Source organism: Thermobia domestica, chromosome 7 (genome assembly GCF_964235325.1).
Source record: "Thermobia domestica chromosome 7, izTheDome1.hap1.1, whole genome shotgun sequence".
Classification (NCBI taxonomy): Eukaryota; Metazoa; Arthropoda; class Insecta; order Zygentoma; family Lepismatidae; genus Thermobia; species Thermobia domestica.
Window position 1 is genome coordinate 256,708,982 of NC_137460.1, and position 27,711 is coordinate 256,736,692.

The 27,711-nt window shown below is 35.8% G+C and overlaps 1 protein-coding gene across 3 annotated transcripts in view; it reads left to right on the forward strand.

Annotated features, from left to right (window-relative positions):
* Positions 1 to 1,040: 1,040 nt before the first annotated feature.
* Positions 1,041 to 27,711, forward strand: part of LOC145690848 (uncharacterized) — an 82,852-nt gene continuing 56,181 nt past the window's right edge. The window contains exons 1-2 of one of the 3 annotated variants that reach the window (XM_081766207.1): positions 1,041 to 1,315; positions 19,131 to 20,262. In XM_081766207.1, the coding sequence (XP_081622333.1) occupies positions 19,187 to 20,262 (1,076 nt within the window). In that variant the 5' untranslated portion in view covers positions 1,041 to 1,315; positions 19,131 to 19,186. Of the gene's footprint in view, positions 1,316 to 1,338; positions 1,912 to 19,130; positions 20,263 to 27,711 lie in introns of those variants that run through there. The other 2 variants (XM_081766210.1, XM_081766208.1) reach the window with 2 other exon arrangements.

Consider the following 27,711-nt stretch of genomic DNA (forward strand, 5'->3'; position numbering starts at 1 on the left):
CAGACCAACGAGTAACGACATAAACATGTATATCGTTTCTGGAAAACAAAGATGAAATACAAGATTTGTTTAACCAACAAACATACACTCCAAACATACAAAGGTGACGGGAAATAGTATGCGAAAGTTGGGATATCTTGGCACATTCCGTAATTGTTCTTGTCAACGTTACGCAAAGTTGTGTAGTGTTTGTGTTCTAGTTGCAATGTTAAACACAACATTTTTGCGAAGATTGGAAAGGAATATTTCTGTACGTAGGTCGAGTAAATGATGATTTTAAAAGTTTTTCCTCAGAGAGCATTCAATAAACAGGGAGTGAGTAATACTGATGAGCAGTGGCGTATTTAGGGGGGTGGCTTCCGGGCTTAAGCCCCCCCCGAAATCTTACTTAGTATAGTAAAGTAAATGAAATATCTTGCAGAATTTTCACATTTCCAGGCAAAGCCCCCCCCTCCGAAAGTTAGCAAAGCCCCTCCCGAAACAAAATCGTAAATACGCCACTGCTGATGAGTAATATTGCAAATAAGCTGGCAGCAACATGATGAGTACCGTACAATCACTGAAATCCTGTGGATATGAAATTATTTCCCGAATCACGTCTTCAAATTATAAATGTCTTGGAGACATGAATTAATGCGCCTTATTGCGTAATTGTTTTCAAAAAAGAAATGTACCGGAACACAATGCAAATAAACGTAATAAAAACTGCTATGTAAGGAGGCCCAATGTCTTGTCTTTTAACATTGTTTAATTTGTTCCGATTATGTGTGATCAATAGTAAAAGAACAATGAATTTTTGTCACACCTAGCATATCTTGTTTTTTTTTTTTTCGAATCTCACTCCGTAGTATTCTTCGTAAATTTTTCAACATTACGACAGTTTTTTTAAAGCCACGCAAATTTTGTTGCAAACAATTTTAAGTACTATGTCGAAAATCGCAAATAAACGTTCAAACTTTTACATTGTGTTCAGCAGCCTTTGTTACACAATTCCGGAATCACAACGCCACGTAAATAATGTAATAAGTTAGTTTAACTGCAATGCCGACTATCGCAAAATAAAACCAAATTTTGGGTTTCTTTGAAGCAAACAACAGAAATCAGGCCTTTGATCATAGAATTTTCTAGTCCATTATAATAACTTCGGCACACCGTCAAACGTAAATTTGGTTTATTGTACGACGCTCAAGACAGAGATATGTTTAGAATTGATGTTGTGAAAGGTACGCATATTCTTTGTAGTCTGTGACGAGACAATGAGGACGAGGATGTTTACGACACGGAAATAAGCGGGAAATGAGTCAAAACCCATTTTGTAAGTAGAAAAAGGTTTGAAAGATAAATAGACGCGTTTATTATGTACGCTTAAGATTAACTAATGCATAATAGTGAAATATAGCAACTTCTAATAGTCAGAGGTAAAGATTCTATTTTTTGACACTAGTGCAAGGATTATTGTGATGGCGCATTCCTGAACAGAATGAAAAATACTCATTTAAAACTGAGTCACCTAATGTATGTTTGTTAGAGACTTCTTCAAAGATTGTAATGTAATTTGAGCGAAGGAATGGATTGGCGAAATTCCTGATTTCTGGAAGAAACTACATCAAGGTCACCTGCCGTAGCAGTTCGCTGGAGTATTGTGTGCATATCGTTCGCAGTATTACTACACCCAGTCAAAAAATCCTGACAGATTGTCTTATTTCCAAGTCTTTTTTCGTAGTTCTGAGTTATGAGATCATCCATAATAGCTGAATAGTTAGCTTGTCTTACCCTCGCAGATACGAATGGTATGACTGTTCCAGAAATGTTTCGCTACATATGTCGAAACACGTTCACCCCGTGCTAGGTGGTCACTACAAGCGAAAGTAATACCTGGTGTGTGCGTGGGTGTGTGTCCCTTGGGAGCAGGTACGTTGGCAAATGTATGTGCATAAATGGAGTATGTTTAGTACAAGGGGTCCAGAAGCACGTAAAAAAAAACAAAATTCACAGGAGAAATGTATAATACAAGTAGTTAGACGTAACATAACGTAACCAAATCTAACCTAACCTAACATAAACTATCCTGAAGTAACCTAATATTAGTAGAAAAAAGCGAAATTCTATCATTTTTTGGAAAATTATGTGGGACCCCTACACGGATATAACATAAACTAAACTAACCGAATGTGAACAGAAATTACCAATATTGTAACATTTTTTTTAGAAAAAGGGCTTAAGTTTAGAGTTGCCCCTCCAGTCTGAAGGTGCCCTTGGACTTTGCAACATGCAAAAAACAGTGCTTAAAGTATTAAAAATTGTTACATTTCACTTAACTTCAGTACTCCGTGTGCTTCAAAAATTTAAAAGGTTTTCTTCATTATTTTTCCTCATCCGTTACACATGTTCGCCATAGTTTACAACTACCATGCTGCTGAAACCTTCCGCATCCGGCAAATAGTACTAACTTCCACATATCTTTTCTCGTATTAAACCTAACTCTCCTGCCGAACTTACATTCCTAAACATCATATAAAAACTACAAATTATCATTTCTTACCTCATTTCTCTTGTAAATTTTTCTGATTTTTATAAAAAGCGGAGGGGTAACAACTCTAAACTTAACCCGAAAAAACAACTGGACCCCTTCTGCTAAACATAGGACAAATGAAGATTTCTTTGTTTCAATATCAGCCAGAGCCGTATGTAATACTTGCCGCATAAGATCAATAGAAAATACTGGCCTCTGACCCCCAATTTTTACTGCTAAATTTTTGTAATTTTCAGAATTCAAATTTGAGAAAAGCGTACGCATTGATTATACGGACAAATTCATGAAATACATACTTCTTTCTCTCTGCATTCCTTTTTGTACCTTCAGCGATAATTTTTGAGGTGTGCACTTCTGCAAAATCACCAACCAATATGTGCTAGGTGTCCACTAAAACGCATGAATGCTGTCTAACCGAGTCAGGGTTGGAGTGCAGCAGGGCGCCCCGAGCGGTAGCGAAGGAGTGCGTCTGTAGGGAGCAGACGCGTCAGCGATGGTGGGTATACGAGGATTGTAGTAATCACTGCTTTCACGATACATGAAATGAAATTAATTCTTTGAGTTTTATGTCCCATGATTATGCCGTCTAGGCTAAAGGAGACGGTGATGAACGATGAATGATATGGTGTAATGAAGAAGGTGGGGGAAAACGGGAGAACTCCGAGGAAACCCACGCTCACGGTGTTTGTCCATCGCAAGGTTCACTTGGGGGGAGCAGGGTTTGAACCCGGGACCCCATGCACAAGAGGTGAACGCTCTACCACCGCCCACTCCCTCTTTCATGATACAAAAATTTGTGATTGGTCCCTTAATTTACTTTACTATTCTCCACCTTACCGCTCTTGTGCTGACGGTTTGTAACAACTTCAGAAATTTGTAAGAATTTCACCAACACTTCAATGATTCTGCATCTTCAGTCTTTACCTTCGTATATCCTGATTCATCCTATTTCACTTTATACACTGCGCTCAGTGGCTGCATGTTCATGTACGTACAAATCCGTGTTGGACGTTATTACACAACGATCTTCGATTATTCACTTGCTGGTTTATTACAATATTATTACTAATTTATTTTGTAAATAGGAATTGTCCGTCAGTCATTACGGGTATTTCCCTAGCACTTGTTGCAAGACGGTTCTTTCCAGAAAATTAATTTAAGACAATTAAAGATATAATTCATATTTTATAAAGTAAGTGTTTCGAAATGTCTTAAATGAAATTAAATATCTTCCAGCGTAAAATAAATAGTTTTATTGTTGAAGTATTCACTTTCGATGCCTTATGCGTTCAATTGCGAGAATTTTCCGAACACTTCTTTCACGACGTTTCTTTCTTTCTCTTTTCCTCTCTCTTTTTTTTTTCTTTTTTCGAAAATGCACATCGAGACTTCAACTAGTACGCAATTTTGAATTAACCACTGAAATAGTAAGCGTTACGTAGTCTTCAGAACTCCGAATATTAAGCTCTTAAATTTGACAAGAATTTTTACACTATTGCTGGTGTTGATTCTACAGAATGCTTATTTGAAGAGTAGCAACAAATAACTGAACTAAACTGCACTTGTTGGAAAACCAAATTTTACTGAAGAATACTTGTGTTACCATCAGTAACGTAGCGTGAAGTTTTGAAATGGGTAGGCTGAAATTAGATTAGTGGCTAGGAGGGGCCCAATCCCCAGAAACTTGCAATTTTTGTTGTATGTATATATGAGTGTAAAGTGAATTTAAGTTACCCCCCCCCCACGAAAAAAAAAAAACTATCCCGCCCTTATTTAATTGATCACGTCTTAAGTGTTCTGACTACGCTGTAATGCTTGATAGAAAAATGCTAATTCATGCCATATATTTTTATACAATGCAAGAAAAAGTATAAGAGTGGTTCTGCTTAATATTTCCCTTACACTCGGTTTCCTTACATATGCGATACTCGCATATCACACATACACTGTATTACTGTTTCAAAGAAACAAATAAAAACGGATAGCTATAGAATGATCTTAAGTGTAACTTCCCCAAATCATTGACACACTTAAGCACTTCACCCACAACAACACATATCATACTAATGGAAAACAGTGGAGCAGTAGCTCACAGTCAATTGATAATTTTTTCAGAAAAAGCTATTTTTAGATTGAAAGTATGAAAAAGAAAGAAAGAAACTATACCTCATCTGAGGTCTTCTTCAGTATCGATCTTCGAAAAACTTGCGGATAGCAACGCAACGCAAAAAATACAACAAGCAATTATAACTGCTATGCCAATTATCGAAAACTAAAATGTAAATTTTACGCTGTGATATCGCAAACCAGTACGCAATAAGGTCCCTGATGTATTAATATTATTCATGATAACATAACATTTTTATTCTCTCTGTCTCTTTTTACTTGGTCAGAACTCGTTACTGAATGTGAGCTTCTAATATTTCATAGTCTCTGTTCTATACTTTCTTACAAGACCGCATCCTGTCGCTTTTCTTTCGCCGAACACCCGAAAGGCTAGCCTTTCGTCAACATTCGTCTGCTGAGGGTGGCGGGAAAGTGATTGTCACCGCCCCATTCTCCTAATTCCATGAGAGAAGCGGAAGGCTAGCCGCCGAAAGCCTTCAATGCGTTCTTGCAGAAGCTTCGCTTCAACTCGCTTGATGTTTAAACAGCGTATTATAAAAATAAATCCATTTTAATAAAATTAATTGTCCCAAAGCAACATTTGAGGCTGATGTATAAATAAATGGATAGGCTAAGCCTTATAGCCTTAATGGACACTACGTCCCTGGTTACCATCAAAGGTAATAAAAAATATTTCTAATAGTTTTACTAATGGACTACATATTTATTGATAGTATCGGCATCTATTGCCTTAAACTCGTCAAACGTATGAGGGATAACGTCCCTCAGCATCGCCGAGTTGGTGAGCACATTATTCACAGAAAGTATTTTCTACAATATAAATTTGCATATTTTACTTCAAACATGCTATAAGCATAATCCATACATTAATTTGTTCTATAATTATCTCAAGATAAGGTAAGGTTTCTTACTCATTCAGAACTTCTTAAAGGTCTTACGTTGAAAGGTGTTGCATACATAAACGCGAAAGCATCTAATTCGCCCAAGAAAACACCAAAATCTGATAAAAATGACTTTCAATGTGACTACCTTAGTTGTACCAACAATATACTAACAAAAGAGCTCAAAAACCCAGGGGGGTTTCGGACTGGGCCAACTTGGGCAAACCCTGTCTGAGCGTGTGGTTTCCAAGGTCCAAGAGTATATAACCATCATCACGGTGTACCTAGTCCTTAAGGCTTCTGAATTTTTAACAAGAGGAATTCAACATATCATTACGGACTCTCCCTTTTCAAAAGAAAAAAACATTTATGTGAAGTACAACTGCACAACAAACATGTGTGAGTGGTTAGCTTTTGCGCTTCTATTGGGAAGTGCAGGACTCAATCCTGCTTTCGTCCATTCTGACAAAAGGTATTTCTTAATTCCTTCTGTGAATAGAGATTGTGCATATACTGTGAGTCCTGCCCGACTTTCTTTCATATTGGTTTTAAATCGTTGTTATTACTAATTACCAGCAATGACGGATTTACGAGGAGGTTAAGGTGAGTAGTGTCTTTCGAACTGAAGTATGTTCCCCGAAACTACGGAATTTGTAAAACAAACAAAATATTAGTTATACCTTTACTCATGAACTTCAAGTGCCCCTCAGTTAAAAATTAGGAATTAAAAAAAAAATACTTTCCTAAATCCGCCATATAAAATGGTCTTCAAGATTGTATCCGGAACATTGTTGTTGAGTATACAAATGAAACGAAATATTAATATGCTTGTACTGGGAAACATAAGTTCCTCCCAAATAAAAATTAGAGATTTTTAGGGGAAAAAGAGAAACATTAATCAGAGAAACACCTTTCAAAATACTTTTCTAAATCCGCTACTGATTATTTGTATAAAATGGTATTCAGGGTTGTATCCAGGGTGGAAAAAAATCATGATTTTTTTTAATAAAAATCATTTTTGTTGATTTTTTTTTATTTAAATCGATTTTTTTTGATTTAAATCAAATCTTTCTCCTCGTATAATACAAGTCGCGAACTGGAGAAAAAACATTAGGAATTAATATTAAATGACAATTATGCCATTTAAGTGAAAGTATTTTGGTTTAATTTCGAATTAAACCTTAATCATTAACCTATTTCAATCCGAAACAACATTTTTTAAGCATTAAGGAAAAAACGTACAGCAACGTTTATCAACATGACACTTGTTTTCACGAAAGTTCCTGATATTTGGCAGGAGTATATTTTTTAAAACATCGAAACTACCCAGCGGCACGAAATACATGTAAAGTACATAAATTTCGCCCAAAATTAACTGTTTAACTCTATGGCCTATGGAACCCGGAGGTTCAATACCGCGTTCACGGAAACTCTCCACTGACTTCTATCCTTAGCCAACTGGATCCAGTTTCTATTTTGTATTCCTACTTCTGCGAGATTCATCTTAATATTGTCATCCCACCTGCGCCTAGATCTTCCTAATGGCCGTTTTCCGATTGGTCTTCCAGTTAAGAATTTGAAAGTGTTCCTATTTTCTTCCATCCTGGCTACATGACCTGCCCACCTGAGTCTCCTAGACTTGATGACCCTAGCAATGTTTGGTAAACCGTAAAAATTAAGTAGATCCTCGTTATGAAGTTTCCGCCATTCCCGCTCCTCTTGGGTCTGAATATTCGTCTCAGGATCTTGTTCTCAAATACTTTCAGTCTACGTTCTTCCCTCATAGTAAGCGACCATGTTACGCAATCATACAGTAGCAGGGTGTCTACCAGTCAGGGAATTTGCAGGGTCAGGGAAAATGTCAGAAAATTTCATTGTGTATCAGGGAAAAATCTTTCCCAGGCTGTGAGGGGTGAAGAAATGCTACTAAAATAGTCATAAATTACAGGTAGAATATTGTAGAGGGAGGTTTGTAGAATATTGTATAAGCATATAAACAATGGTGAAAACTTACAGTTCACTTTAAATATAAGTTGGGGGCGCGGTGGCTCACTAGTAGAGCGTTCACCTCCGGTGCTTGTGTTCCCTGGTTCGATCCCAGCTTGCACCGTGTGAACTTTGTGGTGGACAAACACCGTGATCGTGGGTTTTCTCGGGGTTCTCCCGTTTCCTCCCACTTTCTTCATTTCATTCATTACTCATCATCACCGCCTCCTTTAGCCTAACCGGCATAATCGTGGGACGTAAAACTGAAAGATTTCATTTTCATGATTTAAATATAAGTTGCTTTTCATGAGTTACTAAGAAAAAAGAATGACAGAGTCAGGGAAAATTATAATTTTGTCAGGGAAAGTTAGGGAATTTGATTACGCGTGCTTGTTAGACACCCTGAGAACAACAAGAATATATATTTTAGGGACAGAATTCGTGACGACAAGAGATTTTGAACTGAATAATAACACGAATTCCCTGCTTTTAGTCGACATTTAATTTCTTCGTAGATATCGTTTTCGTCTGTTGATATTGATCCTAGATATTTGAAAGAATCCACTTTATCAAAAGTATTATTCGATATTTTAACGCATCCAAAATTTGCCGTATTACGATCCCGATTAACTTCGTTCTATGTATTTAGTACATAAATTTCGCCTAAAGTTTTATTTATTTATTTATTTTTTGTTTCGAAAAGGGGATCGGGCCTCTCTAAATACGCCCCTATTATCTGGAAACAAACAAATAGACGTGGACATAAAAGAATTTTTGTCTTAAATGTCGATGGTGATTTCTCCGTTGGAATAGTTAACGATTTAAAAACCCTATGTTACGAAGAGAAGAAAGCAGGATTCTCCCGTTACCCGTTCAAAACGGGTTTTTTCCTAATCATCCTCTGCATGATACTCGTTTTCATACTGTGTTGTACATACATTTGAGTCTCATTGTATTATGATTATTATCTTCCATAATCGAAATAACTGAACTGAAACGGGATTTTACTTATTTTCACTTTAAATTAATTTATTTCGAAATTTGATTTAAATCAACGATTTTTATTAAAAAATCAAGTGATTTAAATCGTGATTTAAATCAGACTGATTTAAATCAATCCGCCCTGGTTGTATCCGAAAGATTATTGCTAAATCATTGAACAGCTACTATAAACTTTTGGCACAACTATAAACTAAAATAGACTATAGTTGTGCAGTAACACGTGGGTAAAATTGCATCTCTGAGACTTGAGTAGTTTCTGAGTTATAAGTTGTTGCAGTGATGTGAAATTCGAAATTTTAACAGCTGAACAGATGTTCACGTTTTGTGTTGATAGTATCTCAGGCATACAATTTATCTTTGTATCATCAGAAGAAGTGCTGTCAAACAGCAAGAAATTCGAGATTTGCTAATTGTAAAAGAATTATCAATACCAGATCATATCATAGATTTGTACCTCAGACACAGACACAAATCAGATGTTATGAATTGTCACAACCAGATGAATTTACTGATTGCAGTGCTTCAGTACTTCCAGAATATAGCATGTTTATCATTTGCACCTAATGATACCATGATCTGTATTTACGACGAGAAATGGCAGATTGGGGAGAATTGAAGACACCAGTCAGGACGATCTTTCTGTTCACTTTGTCCATCCCCATAACCCAAGAACCTCTTTTAAACTATCTACGAATAACAAGGTGTGTGTGCCAATCCCTCAGGTTCTCCGGAAACTCACACCCACAGAGTTTACAATTCCTACAGTTCGTACTTTCAATATCAGTGCCAAACCCTGTACACAAATTAGTCAACTGTTTACCTCACTGATGCCTTAACAGCAGTGCTATAGGAGAAAAGAAATAACAGACGCGTTTCGTTTTTCAGTACAAGATATGATTCATAAATTGTGCATATTTTACCAATTTAACATTACTGTAGTGTTATTTTGACTTTTGCTACAAACTTTATATCCACGCCTCATGGCGCTTCATGATATTAAGTCCCAAAAAAAAAGAAAAACTTATAACTCAGAAACCACTCAAGTCTCAATAATGCAATTTCTCCCACTTGTTTCCGCAAACCTGTCGTGTATTTTGTGCAAATTTCAGATTTTTCACTTGCGTCCTTCTTGAGATATTTGATAGTGAAAATACACGATTTTCGAAAATTTGCAATGTTTAAAAATTTTCAAAAAATCAAGTATATGGTTCTCAGATCTGAAACTTGTTTGGGACGTTGTCTATTATCTAGTCTCTACGTAGACAAAAAATTGAAAGTGAGTCTCATTTATTTCATTTCAATATGTACATTCCAAAACGGTCATTTTTAGGTTTCCAACATCAGTGTTCAGAGCTTTTTCCCCCGACGTTCTAAAGTACGTCTTAATGTCCACAGAACACAGAATGTTGTCCATTCCATTACCTTTCATGTGGTTTTGGTTTTAACTCTATCTTTAAAACCTAAAAAGTTACAGCGTTTAACGGAATCCTCTGAAAAGTTCAAAATATGCTCAGGCGCCTTTATAAAATGGCCGCTACGACAAAACCTGCGCAGCTAAAAGATAAATGAATACCCGTTTTGAATTCCCAGAATATGGTACAAACTTAGGTAAGAAATTAATCAAAAACTAAATTTTGTCAGCAACCATCATTGGTCGATTTCATTTGGATTGACCCTATTTTACTCCATCGAAGGACAGAGATGCATTTCATAAATGAGCAGCTGCTGTTCCAAGATGAGACAGACCACTGTTGCGAAATAGGCCTAGCTGTATTTGTGATTTTTTTTTTTTTTTCTTCGTGAAAGTCAATACGTTTTAGTTTCGATATGCTAATAGTTAAGTTGAGGAAAAGTTGAAATTGGCGAGGCAGAGGTGGAAACTCAAATCAGGCGCGGTATCCCATAATTTCTCAGACCCTCCCTAGTATTTGTCAATACCTGTGAGGTCTTGAAGATGGCCAATGCGTTCTACAAAGCCAGAACCCACTGCTAAAAGATAGAGAAATCAAGCTCTGTGTAATAAAAACATGACCCATTATAAAATAGATGAGCAATATGATATTTCCGTTCTAACCTAAATATAATACAACAACTACTAATACATGAAAAACAATAGAATTTCCTACAAATTCCTGAGTGTATCGGCTAGAGTTGAAATAAATTCTTTAGAAAACCAGCGGAAAATTAAGAAATTCCACTTTAGGAATAGTATAGGTTTGCACGAAAAAGAATCTTGTAATATATACGATGTCTAAAAAAATGTAACCTGAGCAGCTCAAGAAGAATGATATAAAATAATGAGTTAAATCCTGGAGAGTTTATTGTTAAAAATAGAATCCCCTAAAGCAGTCGTTCACGGGGGATGTGTCGCGATACACTGGTATGTCAGGCAGTTCTGAAGGGTATGTTGCTAAATTTTAGAATTTGAAAATCTTGAAGTTACTATAAAGTTAATTACTTAATTACTATAAAGTTAATTTTGAGTTCGACTATACTGTCAACACTTTCTGCAGCACCAATGCTCAGTAGTACTATATAGTCACTACTCCATGGAAACTTGTGGTCTGACACTATTATAATGTTCAAAAAATAATAAATAAATAAATAAGGAGTGTGGTGATGTTGTCTTTCCGTAAAATGTATCGTCAGACAATGAAAGATTGAGAACTAATACCGTAAAGGGTACCGTGTTTCTTGAGACATAATTTGTTCTGTCTCTTTGCGGAATAATATTTAAAAAGAATCTGCAAATAATTAAAATGCCCTTATTGTGTAAACCCTCATGTTACTAGCGCGATTTCTTAATAATATAAAGACGAACTGAACAACGGCGTTGTGATAATTAAATATGTTAATTATAGTGAAAAACTTCAATTTAGTATCACTTCTCTTCATTTCATGCATTTTGGAGAACCAACTCCGAAATCGGTCAACAATCAGCCTGGGAACAATGCTTGAACTGGTTTCTTATAAAGGAAGTTGGGTACAATCTGTCGCAGTTTATGGCAGCACAAATGCAACACCACTTAAAAAAATTCTCGTACAAATTGCAAATTGAAGAAAGAGTTGTTAAAACTGTAGGCTTCACGTTTGACGTCGGCCAAACCAGGAAGCTTGAAATATTTCAGAATAAGTGAGAAGAAAGGGATCTCGAAATTTTTCATTTTAAATCCTGATAATTCTGAGAGAAAACTCTGGGATATTTTCGGATTTTACTCACATTTTGAAATGTATTTGAAGTTACTGTAGTGATAGAGAGAGAGAGAGAGAGAGAATGCGTGTAGGGGGAGGAGGAAGCGAGTTTAGCAGAAAGAGGAGTCCATCAATTTCAGGCTTACCAGTGTTCCTATATTTCCTATTTTTCCTACATATTTGCGTCTCTTTTTATAAACTCCTATATTTCGTACATTTTTAACGAAACCACCCATATTTTTGTGGTTTTGCTACACCCACTTGTAAAAATAACATAAGGAAATAAGATGTGGGTGGTTGGGGGCGTCTTGTCTCCACAGTAGGATGGTTGAATGGAGACTCTTTTTGTGTTCCGTCCTCTGCTTATTGTCTAAAGACAATTACACCAAACAATATACAGTTAGTGCAAACAAGTATTCATACACCTGCAAGATGAAACAAAAAATAAACTAATTTCGTCGTATTCATTAAAAAGTTCTATATAGTAGTGATTTTAAAGACTTATAAATAATTTATTTAGGTGTACCAATATTTTTCGCACAAACTGTGATGTATACTTGTAAACACTGATGTTCTGATGCAGATCCTTTTTACTCTTTCCTTATGGTCGTTGCTTAGTACTAGTGAGCTACGTGCGAAAACACTAAGGAACTCGTAGAAAATTTTGCAACGATATAATTACCCATTTAGTTATATTTAGAGTAGAATGTATGTTCATATAACAATTGGTGTAATTTTCATGTGATTATTTTTTACTTCTACCTATTCGATAATTGAAATTCATTTTCACAGCTTCACGAAACATCCTATATTTTTTCATGAATTTTCTTTTTTTTTTCCTTTTTTTTTTTCCATTAGCATTGGAAAGCCTGCAATTTCAACTTTTTTAAAAGGACTTGAGTAACCGAAAGTTCCCCTAAATGAATTTCAGCATACATACAACGTTCGTGCTTTCAAAAAATGAATGCAAGGCTTGCATTTCAGCACAGAAATGTCAAAGTTTTAGGTTTTACTTAGGAGGGGTTGGTCTTAAGTTTTATCGGATACAGATATACGTAATGAAACAAAGACTCGACTGTCGGCTAAAGATGGCAGCATGTACCCTCTTTTACTCCAATGTATTTTGTAGGAAGAGAATATTTACAATAATTGATTCAACTTCCACAGATAAATACCCAAGCTCTGTCCAAAGAGAGGTTGAGTCAATAATTAGAGTATGATCCGTTCACTTATCGATTATTTTTGCTTTATTTATTGTACAGATCACTCAATTTTACTCTTATAGATTATCGAATTATATTGCGACGTTCATCTACATATTCCAGAGCACAAATTCCATCACAGTATTCCTGAAATAATTCCCCACAAGTCTTATGGCGCATTACAAAAGATTAGCAGTGCAAAATAAAACACCAAAATGGAAGGCAAAATAAATTTAAAATTAAAAAGAAAGTGATCCGTATAATGCCGACATCTTAAAAATTACACGTTTCTTTTACTTGAAAATATGATTTACGATTATTTGTTCTTTTATCAACGAACTTCGAGAGTTCGTTACTGAATTCTCTATGTCTGTGTGTGTGTCTGTTATTTGCGAATTTTTCAATTTTGAGCTCTCCATTCGATAAAGCACCAAAAACTATCTAAAGAAGTGATGGAATTTTTGGCGTCACTCATACCGTTCCCGAGATACTGGCCAGGAAGTATCAGATTTCGGGAGATTTAAGGAGCCATATCTCGGGAACTGTAAGTCATAGAGAGAGATGATATTTTGCGAATTTTTTGCGTTAAACAGAGGACGGTGCGGATAAAAAAAAAAGTGCTTTTATATGTAGGAACAATCACAGTTATCCTTTCCGCTCCATCTCCATTCTTTTTAAGTTCGTTCTGGCAATACTCTTGGAGCATTCTCAGTTGTTTTTTGGTATAGATTTAAAAGCTTGTGAAAAAAAGCCTTTTAAAAATTGTTTATTGATTTTAAACAATCACAATTTGGATTATACCAATTTTCATTAAGTTAATACTAGTATTACATAGGGTATTCGAAGTGCAATTTATATAAAAAAAATCAATGACGGGAAAGTACATACTTTTGAGCGAACAGTGTAAGTCCATAGCCCATGTTTTGGTGTCGCAATTTTAGCAAAAATAATAAAAAAAAAAAAAAAAAATAAAAATAAAAAAAGTGCGGATATTACACGAGCGTATATGGTATATTGATGTTTTTATATCGTTAATCTACATTTAGAATTCTAAATAGTACTAATAAAGCAAGAAGTATGACTTTAAAAGTATCAGTAACCAGAATATATCAAAATGAAGCAAGAAAATTACAAATTATACAACTATTACTATCATGAATATAAAAAACAGACAAAATGTGTTAATGAATATCGTGACCAAGAATTACGTTTAATAATAATAACAATAATTAAAAAAAGTAAACCCTACCTGAGCACTTGATAAAGTTGTCATGCCATGCAACATATTGTAAACTTGGTTTATTATTAACGGGAATGGGGAATGGCGGAAACTTCATAACGAGGAACTTCATAATTTATACCGTTTACCCAACATTGTTAGGGTCGTCAAATCTTGGAGACTTAGGTGGGCGGGTCATGTAGCTAGAATGGAAGAAAGTAGAAACGCTTTCAAAGTCTTGACTGGAAGACCAATCGGAAAACGACCATTAGGAAGACCTAGGCGCAGATGGGAGGACAATATTAAGATGGATCTCGCAGAGATTGGAATACAAAGTAGAAACTGGAAGCAGTTAGCTAAGGACAGAAGTCAGTGGAGAGCTTTTGTGAACGCAGCATTGAACCTCCGGGTTCCATAGGCCATAGAGAGAGTTATTATTATTATTATTATTATTATTATTATTATTATTGTGTTGTAGGATGTAGTTACTCTATAGTTGTAGGTAACTGAGATTGTACTTCGTAGTATTTGGAACTAACAGTATATTTTGACACACTTATGATGTGCAAGCGAAAGGTGTTGATGATTTAGAGATCATCAACTGTTTGTTTAATGGCTAAACAGAACTGTGACAAAATGAAAAGCATGTAATTGAATTATTAAATGTGTATTCATAATAAACTGAATTTAGTGTGAATTGTGTTGTTTGTGTACTGATATTATTTTAGATGTGTGTACTAAGCTTTAAATCGTTGTAGGCAGGTTTCTGGTTGAAAGATAGATTAACTGATGATGGAAGAACGTATTTAGCCTCAGCGTTTTCTAAACTAATAAACTTTAAAGATTACAGTAAACGTACTAGTTTGTAAAACGAAGTTTTTCGATGTATTTTTGAATAGATATTTGTCCGATTTTTTCTATTTATTTTACCACTTATTTAGGAAGTAACCTGTGGATTATATACAGGATGGATTGATTTAAATCAAGATTTAAAACACTTTATTCTTTTAAAATAAAAATCGTTAATTTAAATCAAATTCAGAAATAAATTAATTTAAAATGAAAATAAGTAAAATTCTGTTTGTTCTCTTCGATTATGGAAGATAATAATCATAATACAATGAGACTCAAATGTATGTATAGCACAGTAGGAAAACGAGTGTTGCATGCAGAGGATGATTAGGGAAAATCCGTTTTGAACAGGTAACGGGGAAATCCTTTTTTTCTTTTTTTTTTCTTCTTTCTTTCTTGGTAACATTGGGTTTTAAATCGTTAACTATTCCATCGGGGAAATCATATCGACATTTAAAACAAAACTTCTTTTGTATTTGTTCCCAGATAATAGGGGCGTATTTAGATGAGTTCGATTCCCTCTCCGAATCTTTTTTATTTGTATTTTTATGTATTTATTTTTTTAAAGATTTTATAACGTTCGGCGAAATTTACGTATTTTATATGTATTTCGTACCCCAAGCTAGTTGCAATTTTTTAAAAATATATTCCTGCCAAATATCAGTAACTTTTGTGAAGAAGAAAAAAAAAGTATAATTTTTATAAACGTTGCTATACTTTTTTCTTAATGCTTAAGAGACATTATTTGGGATTGTAATAGGTTTATGATTGGGGATTAATTCAAACTTCAACCCCAATCATTTCACCTAAATGGCATAATTAACATAATACTAATTCCTAATGTTTTTTTCTTCAGTTTGCGACTTGTATTATAGGAGGAGAAAGATTTGATTTAAATTTAAAAAAAATCAACAAAAATGATTAAAAAAAAACAAAAAAAACACGTTTTATCCACCCTGATTATATACTACTGGAAAGCGCTGAATTGCAGTAATATAATTTCCTTAATATGGTTGAACTTTTACACGTGCTTTCAAGATTTTTTTAAGGAAATCTTGATCAACAAAAATCTCCCTGACATAATTTATTTTGACATTACACTAAAATGAAATATTTTTAAACATGCTCTTCGACGGTTGTGTAGTTGTTTACAAACAGATTGTACAATGTTTTATCAATAACGTAACAAAATAGTTACCACATTGGAATACAATATAAGACATACTTTTGTGATACACACAAATATATAACAACCGAAATTAGATTAATAAGATTTTAAAATATAGCTAAAACTTGTTTTCCAAAATTACGCTTTTAAATAATTAAACTTTGAAGATTATGGCTTCACATCCCGCCAGCCGAAACACGATTATGGAGTTGGGACAGCGGTGGCTCAGTGGTAGAGCGTTCACCTCTGGTGCTTGGGGTCCCGGGTTCGATCCCAGCCCCCGCCAAGTGAACTTTGTGGTGGACAAACACTGTGTGCATGGGTTTTCCCGAAGTTCTCCCGTTTCCTCCCACTTTCTTCATTCCACCATTTCATTCATTACTCATCTTCACCGTCTCCTTTAGCCTAAGCGGCATAACCGTGAGACGTAAAACTCAAGGATTCTCGATTATGGAGTTGAACATCATTTTTAGAACAGGTTGTATAAAGTTTACAAAATTATATTAACATATGCACTGAGAATCAGGAAAGATGTGGATTGTACAATCCGCAGCAAAAAACCTGCAACATGAGCATATAAGTTTATTGTGAAATGACGGAAGTCTTTTGCTCCAAAATAAGTGTGCACGGGAGGAGGCCGAGGTTTATCCTGGCATGATTCGTTCCACTTAGACGTTATGTTCATTCCCTGTGCTGTTAGGCGTAGTTTCACAATAAACTTACATCCTCATGTTGCAGGTTTTTTGCCGCGGATTGTACATAGCACAGTTGTAAGAATTGAATTAAAATTATTGGCTTCACAATATAGTTCACTTCTGAGGTACACAGCGGCTCCTTGGTAGACTACTTGCGTTTGTTCTGAGGGTCCCTGGTTTGATTCTGGGCTATACGAATATGTGAGGAACATCATACCGTAGATTTTCTTGGTGTTCTCCCGTTTCCTCCCATATTCTCATTCCACCAATTATTTTCTAGTCAGTCTCTTCCATTAATCATTCGTCTCCTTTAGCCTGCAGCATAATCGTGGAACGTAAAACTACAAATTTCATTTCATATAGTTCATTCTGATAATTCTATGTCCCCCAGTGTCCACACAAAAGTTACATTACCGGTCTGTTAAGATGCGTTTAAGGTGTAAACACAATGGTTCGACATCTACCTATGTGGCAGGAGCAGTTTCCAAACCTTGGGATTTATGTTAACGCTAACCGTACATTCATCCTTAAAGTTTTAGAAATATTCCTGAATTTTTGAATTAGTGAAATATTCACTAACAAGACGTTTATAATTTATCTTCAGTAGTCACTGAGGATACTTGACATATTTTTTTTTTCATACCATCAAACACACTCATAGGAGCCAGCATCTACAAATTTTGTTTTCGAAAAAAATTACTGAAGTTATTATATGAGAATAATTTCTGTATGTAAAAGAAGTCCTGACTAATTGATCAACACCCCGGGACAATCAGCTTTAGCTTAAGAATGCAATGTCAATTTTATAACACATTTCCTATTCAGTATCATTCCTTTATATCGTCAGTATAAGCCAAAGGGCGAGTATAACATATTAATAGAATTCATATTCGCCCTTTGGTTTATACACCGACGATATTCTCACTCGTATACCGACTTTTGCATCACTCGGTATATATATTTTGGTATGTCAATGTGTTATTTTGTTTATTGTAAAGTACACTCAAGTGCTGCTAAGTTTGGAGTCCAAGGGAAAAGGGCGTATAACCTAGCCTCTATAGACCCAGGCGGCAAAATGACTCAGTGGTAGAGCATTCACCTCTTGTCTGTGGGGTCCCTGGTTCGATCCCTGCTCACGCCATGTGAACTTTGTCGAGGACAAACAGCGTGTGCGTGGGTTTTCTCGGGGGTTCCCTCGTTTCGTCCCACTTTCTTCATACCACCATGTCTTTCATTTCTCATAATCACAGTCTGCTTTAGCCTAGCCAGCATAATCGTGGGACGTAAAACTTGAAGATTTCCTTTTTATTTTCATTTTTATAGCCCCACAGCATCCGGGAATTTGAAATTGCAGAATGTTTTGTTTAGTGTCTCATTGAAGGCACTAAGTCCACAAATGTACAGAAAAAGAGAGAGAAAGAGAAACATTACTCAATTTCTTCCAAGTGATTAGATTGGTTTCGCTAGTTTTGTATAAATTGAAGATAATTTTCTCATTTTGAGGAAACACTTGGTTCGTATGCCTAGCGTAATAATCTTAAGTTGTTCAATGACTCCGATTGTTTCTTCTTTTCTTTATGTGGTTAGTTATTTTTCTTATGCGCCAAAGCTAAAGAAGGCGGTGATTATGATGATGAAGGAAGTGCTGGAATGAAGAAATTGGAAGGTAGGAAATGGGACAGCCCCAAGAAAATCCACGCATACTGTGTTTCTTCAGCTTAAAGCCCACTTAGCGCAAGCTGAGAACGAATCTTTTGTAGTTTAGTATTTTCTCTGCCAAGATTCTTCTTATCTCCTCTTCTCACTTAAGTCCTTGACCTCTTAGCTCTTCTTCTCACTTAAACCCTTGTCCTCTTAGCTCTTCTCACTTAAGTCCTTGTCCTGTTAGCTCCTCTTCTCACTTAAGTCCTTGTCCTCTTAGCTCGTCTTTTGTCCTTTATCTCCTCTTCTCATATAAATCATTGTCCTCTTAGCTCTTCTCACCTGAAACTTCCCAGAAAGCGTGTAGAAAGCGAGCTAACTGTGAAGTGATAATGAAAATGAACCAACTCATCCGTAAACTTTCCTTGAGCAGTTCCTGTATTTCCAATGTGCTCATGATTCATTATATATTAACATGAAAATCAGTTGAGGACTTTAATTTTTGTAATTTTCTAGAATTTTTTATGTATCTTCCTAATCGGGGTAATCCGTAGTTTCAGTAGAGATTGTGTATTGTACCAGTGATAATAAGAATTTATATCTAATATTTTTCTGCCTAATTTTTATTCCAGATGCTTCGCGATCTAATAGGTGGAGACTGTGTGAATTCCATCACTAAACAAAAACAATGAGCGACGACATTGGTTTCGTTTCTGTCGACTGTGCCCTCGATGAGGCGCTGGAAGATGATCTTGAACCAGAGCTAGAGGAGCCTGATGAAACGGAGAGAGATCCTCTGGAAGGCGCTTTTGTTCAGTGTGAAGAAGTTGGCAGTAATGAAAGGGCTGTTGTGCCAGAGGTCGCAGGCGGGGAGGAGGACGAAGAGACTGTTAGAGAGGATGGAGAATGTAGTGAAAATAATAATGTGCCTGTTGTGCCCGAAGTAACGGACAATCTTGCAGATAAGTGTATGACTCCTGTGACTCCTTTAGAAGGTGATCCATTAGTTGAAAACAATATTGAAAGACTTGTTCCCAAACTAATCGAAAATGAATCGAACGTTGTTAATGGTGTAGATGATGAAAGAATTGGTAATGATAGCGGAGTAGTTATACCTGAACTCAATGGAATCAGTGACGAAATATATGAAGGAAACACTACCGTAGAAACGGATGTAATTGTTCCTGAAATCGAAACTCCTACCACAAATGAACATGTGACACCTGAGATAAATACGGTCGTTCAAAGTGCGGAAACGGAAGAAATCCCGATGGATATTGATGACAATGAGGGTGATGTTGAAATGGATACCAGTGATATAACCGACAGTACCGAGAAACCAATAGTTCCAGATGTAGTTCCGTCTCCTGTGAAATCTTCAGTACCCGCATCAACCACGCAACAACCCAAATTGGTGAATCATGAAGGCGATTCGAACGCGGATGATCCTTTGCTAATGATTGTGGAGGACGATGCGGCTGTGGAAACAAATAACAACAGTTCTTCTCCCACAAGTGGCAGTTCTAAAACTGAAGGGGAGAAGAAGATCCGTGTTCGTCAAGATATCTTCTCTCCAAATGGTGTAGCCATCAGTGAGCTGATTAATGTGAATGCTAAACTAGAAGATTTCGATGCCCCATCCCCAGAGGTTGAACCACCGCCTCCAGAAGAACCCGAGACCGTTGATCTGGTGGAAGATGGGAACTCCGATGACGATGGAGATATTGAAGTGCTAGGAACTCGACCGAGGAGACGCGATGGAAGGTAGGTCTATTCTCTACATTTCTTTAACTTTCCTTACCAATATTTAGTCAGTATTCATGTAAACGCGATAACAGTGAAAAACATTAATTGATATTAAGAGCAAGTAGGAGTGGATATAGCTAGTGCCGTTATGGATTCAAGGTTTCGATTTAATATGGGCCGTAAAAACATTATTATCTATCTCGGATTTCTTATTATTATTATTTTTTTTTTCTTCAAAAGAAAGCCCAATATTTCTATGTGAACGACGGACACCTTAATGCAGCTGTATCGATGGAATTTTCATGGAGACATTAAAGCTGAATGCTATATCAAGCATAAAAAGTTAAAAAGTAACTAATATGCAGTACACTTTACCCTTAAGACAACATATTATTTGCGTGATTCAGTATTGCAAACAAACAAATGATATTTAAGCCACACGTACCTTGTAAAACACATTTAAGCGTACGTACACCAAAAGAGGGTTAAAGAAATGTCGACCACATAAATCTTCATTTTGTGTCCCAGAAAATTTAATTCTTCTCTCTTTTGGACTAACTATAATCATAGACAACTGAAGGCGCAGAATAGAGAATAATGTTACGTTGTCTGGGACAGAAAATGATGATTTTTGTGGTGGACATTGTTACTTTTAATATCATCAATGTGAAACCAGCAGGTCACTTCCGTTTATGTGTACGACGCTTTGTGTCAGCTGTACCTGTAGCAATGTCTGGAATCAGAATTTTCAACTTTAACTGGAAATAACCGGATGCACATTATGGTAACACGGTTACACGTTACACTAACAGAGGGCCTACCACATATATATATATATATATATTTTTTAATTTGGCTTATTTTCTAGAAATTAAAAGTATTGAATGACAGAAAATAAAATGTATATTATTTTTGATACATATGACATTATATTAAAGAAATATCCACAAAAGATCTTATTCTAGTAAAAGTGTGGACAATTTTTTTAACTCACCTTGGTGTACGAAGGGTTAAGTAAGTACAACATACACTGAATTAACGCACAGAACATGCATTGTCTATTCTCATTTAAACAAGTTTGTGATCTTCGTTTGTTTCGACTTAATTGCTTTTATACGGTGAACAAAACTGCAATTCCATTTATTGTGTGAAGTACTTCCGTTAAAGACATTTGGTTGACATTCATAAACCGAAATTTTCAACCCTTTTGGGAAATTCAGAAGATTCATTCACGGAGTTTCATTACTTCATCGCCTCCATTTTGAGCATGTGTCTTCGTAAAACAACCTATCGTAGAACGTTTTGACAGAACTAAACAAAACATGTGGAAAAATTGAGTTACTCAAGGAAATCATAAATGGATAGATATATTACAAGAACTGTTTAATGAGTACAATAATAAAGTATATAGAATAATTGCTATAAAGCCTGTAGAAGTTAATAAGAAAAACTAATTAAAAAAAAAAATCGTTTTGGCAGTGCTCTTAGAGCACTATCATCTGGTTCTAGTGGTTTCAGTCCAGTTTTCAAGAAGAATAAACTTCTGTCCGAATTATCTAAGTTCAAATTAACGAGATTTGCTTGTATTAGTGATCGCAAACTTCATTAGAAAATGAATTATGAATATTCTCAATTACAACTTCAATATGCGTATGAAGTTTCCATCAGTAATAGATGCTTGAATGAGCTCCTTCGTGGCTAAGCGATTAGCGTACGCGCCTATGACGTGGGAGACCCGGGTTCGATTCCCGGCGCGAGCTCATGTGGTTCGGATTCCACGTTAATCAGTAAGTCCACGTGTCGTATAGCCTCACTGCTGAACGGGACATTAATCTCAAAATCAACTGAACTCAGATGCTTGAATGTATCTTTTGTTTACGTTCAACTATTGCAAATGAAATGTATCATATAGTGTGTTAATGGCTCATTTTAAATGGAAGTCCTGTCCGAAAACGGAGAGATTCAATTTAAAGAAATTGGAAGAGAGCTAGGTAAGAGAGAAATATCAGATTGAAGTTTCGAATAGATTCTCGGCCTTAGAAGATTCGGAGGGGACTAGTGTTGAGGATACCTGGATTGAAATTAGAGATAGCATTAAAATTTCAGTAAAAGAAAAATTGAGACACGCGGAAATACGTAGGAACAAACCGTGGTTCGACCAGGAATGCATAAAACTAGCAGAGAAGAGATAACAGTCAAAATTACGCTGGCTACAAAATCCGAATGAAATAACTACACAAAATTTCGCAGATATCAGGCGGGAAACTTCCAAAACTTTTAGAACAAAGAAACGCGATTTTCTGAAAGCTAAAATTAAGGAACTTGAAGATAATAGTAAAAACAAAAGCATTCGGGACATGTATAAGGGAATCAACGAATTTAAGAAAGGCTATCAACTTCGTGCTTATATATTAAAGAAATTAGACGGTACAGTTCTCACTGACACGGATAGCATCTTAAATAGATGGAAAGATTTCTTTGACGATTTGCTTAACACGCAACCAAAAACTAGTGTGCGTGGAGAAAAGGTGATACACATCGCAGAACCGTATATTCCAGAACCCAACCGAATAGAAGTAGAAACCGCTATAAAGAAATTAAAGAAACACAAATCTCCGGGTGTAGATGAAATTCCGGCTGAGTTAATTTTAGCTGGAGGCGAAAAATTGTGGAACAAGATACACAAACTCATTCTCCTTATCTGGAACAAGGAAGAATTGCCACAAGAGTGGAAAGAATCAATCATTGTTCCAATTCACAAGAAAGGCGACAAAACTGACTGTAATAATTATCGAGGCATTTCTCTTCTGTCAACATCCTATAAAATCCTTCCAAATATTCTGTTAGCAAGACTGACCCCATACGCAGATGAAATTATTGGAGATTATCAGTGCGGATTTAGACGAAATCGATCGACCAAATATTTACCATTCGCCAAATACTCGAAAAAAAGTGGGAATACAATACCCCGGTACATCAACTATTTATTGATTTTAGAAAGGCGTACGACTCGGTTAGGAGAGAAACGTTATACAACGTCCTTACAGAACTTAGAATACCGAGAAAGCTAATTAGATTAATTAAGATATGTTTAAATGAATCTCAAAGTAAAGTCCGGGTAGGAAAATATTTGTCCACGAGCTTTCACGTCGAAAATGGCCTGAAACAAGGAGATGCGTTGTCGCCATTATTATTTAACTTCGTTCTGGAATACCCTATAAGGGAAATCAAAGATAGCAACCAGGGCCTACAGTTGAACGGTATTCACCAGGTTATGGCATATGCTGATGATGTAAATTTAATAGGGGATGATAGGAGAACAATAGAAAGAAATGCAGAGATCTTATTAAACGCTTGCAGGGACATGGGTTTAGAAGTAAATGCAGAGAAAACTAAATACATGGAAGTGCGTCGGGACCGGAATACAGCAAATTATGGATGCGTTAAAATATTAAATAATACTTTTGATAAAGTGGATAGTTTCAAATATCTAGGATCAATATTAACAGAGGAAAATCGTATTCACGAAGAAATTAAATGTCGACTAAAAGCAGGGAATTCGTGTTACTGTTCGGTTCAAAATCTCTTGTCGTCGCGAATTCTATTGAGGAATTTGAAGCTTAAAATATACAAAACGATAATTATGCCTGTTGTTCTGTATGGCTGCGAAACATGGTCACTTACTCTGAGGGAAGAACATAGACTGAAAGTATTTGAGAACAAGATCCTGAGACGAATATTCGGACCCAAGAGGAACGGGAATGGCGAATGGCGGAAACTTCATAACGAGGAACTACATAATTTATATGGTCTACCCAACATTGTTAGGGTCGTTAAGTCTAGGAGGCTTAGGTGGGCGGGTCATGTAGCTAGGATGGAAGAAAGTAGAAACGCTTTCAAAGTCTTGACTGGAAGACCAATCGGAAAACGACCATTAGGAAGACCTAGGCGCAGATGGGAGGACAATATTAAGATGGATCTCGCAGAGATTGGAATACCAAGTAGAAACTGGATGCAGTTAGCTAAGGATAGAAGTCAGTGGAAAGCTTTTGTGAACGCGGCATTGAACCTCCGGGTTTCATAGGCCATAGAGTTAGTTAGTTAGTTAGTCTTTAATCTAAAATGCCCCTTCTAGCGTAGCTTTAGTCTTTGTTTCGAACGGTTTCCGGTTCGATTCCCATTGGGAACACTCAGTCTAAAAGATGTAAAAGCCTTTTTAGGCGAGCCATCATCACAGGATTTTCCTGGGTTTTTCCTTATTCACACTACTAGCCAAATGCCGGCAAAGTGGTGCCAGATCCGAAGATCAAAAAGTAGCGAGATTGTACTCTAAAAGTAGCGGATTTGAACCATTTGTAGCCCGAACATAAATATAAATTATTTTGCAGCTATATACTTTTACTAGCCATATACATCGATTTAATAGAAACAGCTAGAGTTGGAAATACGTCAGGTATGTGGGTTGGCAACTGTCAGGACGGGACCGCAGTTCAGACAATTGGCTGTGGTGTGCTACACAAAACTCCATACTACATCAAGAGCAATAAAACTGGAGTGTGGAGTGGATTGGGTGGACGGCGATAATATATAATGGGCGACTTTTTTGATTTTCAAGGAGACATATTTGTTTAGGTCAGTTTTGTAGGTTCTTAAGAGTCTTCATCCAGGCGAAATTAAAATACCGCTAATTTTACAGTAATTATGTGATATCTTCAAATAGATAAAAGATAATCGAAATGTGGAACAAAAGCGCCCTAGACAATATTATTTTACATAAGAAACTGTTATCACGACTCTCTTATCTGCTTTCGATTTCGAACCATTTTGAAAATCATCATTTATTTTCGCGTTTCTAAACAGCTGAAAACGAAAAGCCACTAGGTGACTTGTGATAACGGTAACTCACGCAAAATAATATTGTCTAGGGCGCTCTTGTTCCATATTTCGATTATCTTTTATCTATTTGAAGATATCACATAAGTACTGTAAAATTAGCGGTATTTTAATTTCACCGGAATGAAGACTCTTAAATACACTTTACAACGTTTACAAATCCCAATACGCTTTTTCACTGATATTTCTCACGTCTTTACTGAATTCTTTATCTGGCAGCCATGAATTTTGGAAGATTTTATTTTCACTCCACTTATTCATTATGTTAATATGGATAATAGAGGAACACAATTAAACTTGCGATGTTCGCGATTATACAACTCCGTACAATTATTAGCCATCCTGAGACATCAACACGGTCAATGATACTGCAACAGCATAAACTAAACAAAAATATAGTGTCAGATCTGGCGATTAAGAAGTACTAAAACAAGAATTAAACCAGCATCAAACATGTTAGTTTTACTAAACTATTGTTCATTATCAATACAATATTCAGCAAACAAAACTTTTATTGTATTATATAAAACTAATAATTTGTGATTTCATATATGAAAATAAGAAAGTAGCTCATTCTTAAGAGTTATAGCCCGCATATAATTAAAAGTAGTCCAAAAGTAACGTGTCGCCCAATTTAAAATTTTGATAGCAAGGGCACCTAAAAAAAAAAACACCATTCCGCTACTTGTAGCTCAATCTGACGACACTTCGCCGGCATGGCACCTCACATAAAGACCCCAGGCTGCTTGCTTACTTCCCCACTTTCATCACCGAATATTGTCATCCCTCATACCTGACAGGCTTAAAAAGGCCATAGGTGGTTAATGCCCAGAAATATGATTCCTAACTCTTATACGATCCATATAGCAGTGCTGTCCTTAATCACTTATTTAGGTCTTATAATAGGTCTTTAAGCAATTTTTTAGTTAATATATCTATTAAAATGCCACAATAGCAATTAAAAGCGCTTGAGCTCCAACTTATAATTTCGGCTTTCAAATCTTTCATTTACGGCTCTGTGTGATTTCACGTTTAACAGAGACAAACATTTTAAGTATGTGTACTTTAAATAACTTAGTTAACTAGATCTTTTTCATACAGTTTATGATATCAAATTATTGTTTAAGGCCTTTGTATTTTAATAAGCCTTCTGTAAAATCAGTGCACGTGAATTGTGCTTCCATCTCCTTACTTCTTTTAAACTATATGCTGTGGACGTTTATATGTTTGTGGTCAATCCTTTCGACAATGAGATCTCGGAAACTACAGGCTCTAGAAAGATTACGTTTTCATTGATCGATTAGAAATTTTGCGTAGATTGTCCAGTTCTAATTGAATATATATACGGTATATATAAAAAAACGTGGCAATTATTTCTTTATTATTACATTTTTTAGGGTACACTGGAAGCGTTAAAATTAAAAAAAAACTAAAGTATATCCTATGCGTTATACATTCCAACACCACACTTGTATATACGGGTTGCATATGTCTCAGGCGTTTGTTTCATGGCCAAATAATAACGAAGAAGGAAGGATAACCCTTTCTCCAGTCTAAGATAAATATTTTTGGAGAGTTTTGCCCAATGAACACCATATATAACTGCCGTTATAATTAATTGTGTATGTAATGTATTTGCTTGTTACATACTACATGCAAGAAGAAAGAAAACACTGGTCATGCATGAATTAGAAACTCCAAAAGGAAATTGGCTCAAATCTTGCAAACGTTGCGAGATATTGAGAAACAAATAATCGATAAAATCTCCCCTTTATGATACGCTTTGCCGATTTTTTTTTTTTTTTTTTTTTTAATCAAGATGTCTTTTATTCGTGTTTGTAAAGGAACATGTGCAGATTTTGTGAGGAATGAGAAGGATATTTATGCTCATATGTGAATGATGCGCTGTGTAGAGAGCGCAGGTTCAGCTAGTTAATTAATTAATTAATTTATTTATTTTATGGGTCATGTCAGACATGGACCAAAGAACACAGCGGCACCAAATGGGTCGGAGTGGGGGGCTATCAGATTTTTTTCTTGAGGCAGTTGTGAAGAATAATTCCCGTCCTTCGCTTTCAAGATATCATAATGAAATTTTTCATATGCGTTGTGTATACCTGTAACTATTTATCTTTTTTGAGATCTTTACGTCAACCCCAGGGTCCGAGGGGCTCAAAGGCTTCAAAAGGGGATTTTTTCGGAAAATTTCCCTGATTTTCCCTTTATGTACTGTACAGTGAAACCTCAACTAACGGACACCTCTGTAAAGCGAACACCTCTCATAACGGACATATTTTGTAATCCCCAAACACTGTAATAGGAAAAAAACATGTTGACAAACCTCTCTAAAGCGGACACTCTCTAGTACGGACACGGATAGTCTTTTCTGTCTCTTATAGGTATTATTTACCTCCATATTACGGACACTTTCTCTAGAAAAAAGTTGAAAAGTACAGAAAAAATACATTTTCAGAAATGCATACATGTACCACCAAGGAAGCATTGTAATAACATTTTTCCTCGTCAACGGGCTGTTCAGAAACTCAGATGAAGCGTCTTTGTTTAACAACACCC